Raw genomic sequence first — 4,577 nt, 5'->3', positions numbered from 1 at the left:
ATTTCAAAAACAGACTGCGCACCGACGGTGGGCGCCTGCTGGCGGCGTTTGGTATTGGCGCTGCCGGCATGTTTTTGGGAGCGCTCGTCGCCGCGCTGCTGCTGCGGCCGCCCCGTGCGGTGGCGGCGTGCCTCTGCGCATCCTACATCGGCGGCAGCGTCAACTTTGTGGCGCTCTCCCAGGCCACGCTGCTGCCCGCGGCTGCGCTGCCGGCCACCATGGCAGCGGACAACCTGGCCATGGGCGCCCTGCTGACCGCGCTCATCGCCTGCCCGCTGCGCGTGGTGCGCCGCTTCACCGCGCCGGAGACGCTGCGGGCCGCGGCCGCCTGGAGGAACGCCCGTGCTGCCGCGCGGGGTGGTAACGGCGGCGGCAAGGCGGGGACAGGCAGCCCTGGCAGCAGCGGCACACCCCCAGGCGCGGGCGCGTCGCCGCCGCCGGGCTTCCAGCTGCCAGCTGGTGTGCCAGAAGGAGGCGGCGGGGCCGGCGGCGGGGGCGTCGGCGTTGGTGGCGACCCAGCCAGCGCGGGCGGGCTGTACATAGCGGAGGTGCAGGCGGCGCTGCAGCGGCAGGTGGCGGTGCCGGTGCGCATGTCGGGGTCACAGGCGGTGGCCCGAGACGGGTCGCTGCTGCTGACTGAGGAGCCGGCCGCAGCGACTGTCTGGGCGGCCTACCTGCGCAGCCGCGAGCGCGAGGCCTACAGCGCACCAACCGGGGCCCTTGGCAGCGGCGAGGGCACCGCAAGCAATGGCAACGGCGTGGTGGCCGACGCCGGCGGCATCGCGGCTGCGGTCGCGGGCGTGGGCTCTGCGCCGTCGTCGACTCCGGTGATTCCCCCCGATATCAGCAGCGGCAGCGACAGCCCCGGGGCCGCCCTGAGCTCCTACGACAGCACCGGGTCGATGGACGGGGGCGGGCCCCTGGCGCGGGACGGCGGGCCGCTGCTGACGGCGGAGCCCAGCCCCCTGACCCTGCAGGCCGCCTACGCCCGCAGCCGCGACACAAGCCACGACAGCGGCGACGAGGGCGCGGCGGGCCGCAGGGGCGGGCGGCACTCGCGGCTGACGCCGCGCAGCGCTGCGCTGTCACTGGCTGGCGCGGCGCTCGTGTGCTGGGCGGCGCGCGGCCTGGCGGTGGCGGTGGGCACCCCGCACCTGTTCCTGCTGGCGGTGTCGGGCCTGGCCCTTGCGGCGTCGGCGGCTGGCGGCTGGCGGGGCCGCGCCCTGTTTGCGGGTGAGAGCAGAGCACTCCGGGCGTTGGGGGCGGGGACGGGCGAGTTGGTGGCCTGCACACGAACGCAGGTTTAAGACGGCAAACAAGCTGGGTGTGGGCAGAAGCGCTACACTGCTTGTTGCACTGTTGCCAAGCCCACGCTGCCCTCCCACATGGGCCCCATCCCTCCGAAACACCCCCACCCTGTGTTTTCCCGCCGCAGGCGCCTCGCAGCTGGGCGGCCCCCTCATGGGCTGCTTCTTTGTCTCCATCGGGGCCACGTGCAGCGCCGCGGGCGTGTCTCCAGGCGCGCTGGCCCCGCTGCTGGCGTTCATCGGCGTGATGGTGGCGGTGCACTGGGCGGTGCTGCTGGCGGGCGCGCGGCTGCTCCGGCTGGAGCCCTCGCTCGTGCTGGTGGGAGCAGCTCACCCGGCTGGCAGTCCGACAGCTCAACGCCACTGACTGTGCACCTGGGGCGCAAGGGGGGTGTGCAAGGCGGTGCATGGGCCTTGGTTTAGGAGCCCCTCACCCGGCATGCTGTTTGTTCTTGCCGTTTACCGTGGCAAGCACCATTGAACCAAGCCGCATTATCGTCCCCACTCGTCTGCCACCCCCAGGTGGCATCCAACACGCTCATCGGCGGCCCAGCTACTGCGGCAGGTAGGATCCCAGGGGCTTGCTTACTGGGATGTGTGGAGCTCACAAACTCGCTATGATTTGAGTGTTTTGCAGGGAAGCCCAGTCCTAGACCACCGACCTGATCACCCCCGACCCCCACCCCGCCACCTGCATCGCCTCCTGTGCCCCAGGCATGTCTGCCAGCAGGGGTTGGGAGCGTCTGGTGCAGCCGGCCATGCTCTGCGGCAGCCTGTCGTACGGTGTAGGCTCCGCCGCGGGCCTGCTGCTTGGCCTCACCCTGGCACGCCTGGCGGCGTGAGGTGGCGTGCATTTATGATTCCTGGGCAACGCACTGCACACCAGCTTGACAATTTGCTGCTGATATATTACTTTTTTTTACGAGGATATCAATTGTTTCATCCGCATTCTTTTCAGCAGCCCCACCCTCACCAGCTAACCAATCCAGCTCAATCGAATATACCGGTGTGCATCACGTTCGACAGACATTTGGCGAAGGCAACATGTTTTTGTAAGTGGACCAAGGGTCATTTTGGGCAAGAAATGGCCACGGGTGCGCTCGTCCTCAACTTGAACCTCTGCCTAGGAGCGCGTTATATGGCACTCACTACAGACGCAACGAACGCTATACATAAGCAAAAGCACAATGTGCAATCCAAACATCTGCTGCCTGCAGGGGGTTCAGCTTCTGTCCATTGTGATGAGGCCGACTGGTCTGGTCAGACCTGGTCAAGCCTGGTCAACACCCCACCTCAAACCCTTTGCCCAGGGCTAGCCACAAGGAATCACACAAGAGGGGTTGATTGCCATACGTGCATGAGCCTGGGCAACCTTAGTGCAGCAGATGGCCATGAACGTGTGGAAGGGGCAAAGCGCCAAGTGACTGTCGAAGTACAAAGCAGCCCGGGTCCTGGATTGACACGGGAGCGCTCGCAGCCCTTTCCCTGCAACAACACAGCTGCAAGTTTCAAGCGGTGAGCAGAGTTGCAGGACTCACAGCAGCGAAGCAGCTGGAATGTCTGCAGAAACAGGAAGCGCCCCGCTAAGGAGTGAAAGCCTGGGGCGCTTGAGGCAGGGCTCACGGGCCGCTGAGCCTGCCGCCCGGGGCCCCCCAGGCTGTGCTGCCCAGGACACTGCACCCTCCACCACCAGCTGCTCTGCACTGGCACCCTGGCTGCCCTCCTCTGGAAGCGACAGTGGGCACACGCTCTTCTCCCCAGGCAACTGCAGCTGCGGAGCGTCCCTGGACGCACAAGAGAAGGGGGCCGCCGCGGGGCCCTCGCCCGTGGCTGTGTTGGCCCAATGCACGGCCCAGTCCTCCTCAATGCTGTCGCCATCTGTACAGATCTGCAGCTCCTGCTCCTGCTTCTTGTGCTGCTTTGACTGCAACTTGTGCTGCTGCTGCTGCTGCTGCTGCTGCTGCTGCTGCTGGTGGTCCTGCTGCCGCTGCTGTCGCGGCTGTTGCTGCTATTGCTGCTGCTGCTGACGCTGGTCCTGATGCTGCTGCCTCAACTTCTGCTGCTGCTGCTTCAAGTCTTGCTTCTGCTGCTGTTGCTGCTGCTGTGCTTGCGGTTGCTGTGGCGCCACAAGATGACCCTTGTGGTCCTGCTCTTGCTGCTGCAACAGCTCCGCCGGTGTTCCCAGCAGCTCAATCTGCGCATGCTCCTGTTGCCGCTTTGGCACAACCTTCGCCTCGGCGCCCTCCACCACCTCCAACCCTGGCTCCTCCATTTGCCCTGCCGCCCCTGCACCATGCCTGCCCTGGTTGAACGCAGCCGAAAGACACGCCACCGCCCGTGCGCGTTGCTCAGCCTTACGCCGTGGCTGTCGCTGCCGTCGCTGACCTGCCCGCGGCTGCCCTGACCGCCAAGCTACCCGCTGCTGCCTCGGCTGGTGTAACACGCCATCCGCCTCGCCGTACCACCGCGGGGGCCCCACTGATCGCCTGCTAACTTTAGCTAGGGGCGGCGATGCGCAGCTGCCAGCTGGCGCCGCGCCCGACGCAGCTATCGGCTGTGATGCTGTGGGCATGACCTGTGGTCCCTGTTTCAAGGGGCCGCGCCCCAGTTGCCGCGCCCCTGAAATGCTGCCGCCCTCTGCGCCAGCGTTGTCAGTGCAGTGGTCATCGCGCAGTGCCTGACCGCACACTGAGGCCACCCGCAGCTGCGGGGGCGGCGCCGGCGTGGCCGGTTGGAGCTTACCCACGCCCGTCTGCTGCCGCCCTCGCCTCCCCTTGCTCCTTCCCAGAACCTCCTTATCATCTGAGCCCGCGTAACCGCTGTCGCTGCCGTTGCTGACGCCGCCGTCACCGCCGCTTGCGTCGCTTCCGCTGCTCTCGGCCTCGCCTTGCTCATCGCCACCGCCGTCGTCGCTGCACCCCTGCAGGTCTTGGCACTCCTCGTCCTGCGCGGGCCATGCCACGGCGTCGCACCACACATACAACGCCGCTGCTGCTGCAGCAGCGGCAGCGGCGGCTGCGTCAGCTGGGGACAGGAGCGTCCCGCTCTCGTCGCTGCCGTAGCGGGCGCTCTCGGTGAGGCCCCCCCGCCCCAACGGGCCGCAGTCCAACAGGTCGGGCTCCGCCTCTGCCCACGGGTCACAGCTCGGGGGCAAGGCCAGCCGTGGCTCCAGACACCTGTACATGATTTGTGTGTGTGTGTGTGTGTGTGTGTGTGTGTGTGTGTGTGTGCGTGTGTGTGTGTGTGTGTGTGTGTGTGTGTGTGTGTGTG

The 4,577-nt window shown here is 67.0% G+C and overlaps 2 protein-coding genes across 2 annotated transcripts; one reads left to right on the top strand and one right to left on the bottom strand.

The window, feature by feature from the left end:
* Nucleotides 1-68: 68 nt before the first annotated feature.
* MNEG_11137 (hypothetical protein) lies at nt 69-2,149 on the top strand (the record flags this gene model as incomplete). The annotated part of the gene is made up of 4 exons (XM_014040392.1): nt 69-1,233; nt 1,436-1,626; nt 1,830-1,872; nt 2,022-2,149. The coding sequence occupies 4 exons, from the start codon at nt 69-71 to the stop codon at nt 2,147-2,149; spliced, it is 1,527 nt and encodes a 508-aa protein (XP_013895846.1).
* Nucleotides 2,150-3,315: 1,166 nt separating this feature from the next.
* MNEG_11136 (hypothetical protein) lies at nt 3,316-3,609 on the bottom strand (the record flags this gene model as incomplete). Its single annotated transcript, XM_014040391.1, has 1 exon — nt 3,316-3,609. A coding segment is annotated over one exon (294 nt), but the record flags the coding sequence as incomplete, so codon positions are not given.
* Nucleotides 3,610-4,577: the final 968 nt, after the last annotated feature.

The sequence above is a fragment of the Monoraphidium neglectum genome (assembly GCF_000611645.1).
Source record: "Monoraphidium neglectum strain SAG 48.87 unplaced genomic scaffold scaffold02607, whole genome shotgun sequence".
NCBI classification, from domain to species: domain Eukaryota; kingdom Viridiplantae; phylum Chlorophyta; class Chlorophyceae; order Sphaeropleales; family Selenastraceae; genus Monoraphidium; species Monoraphidium neglectum.
The sequence above is the reverse complement of the archived record's forward strand: the minus strand, read 5'-3'. Positions and strand labels throughout refer to the sequence as shown.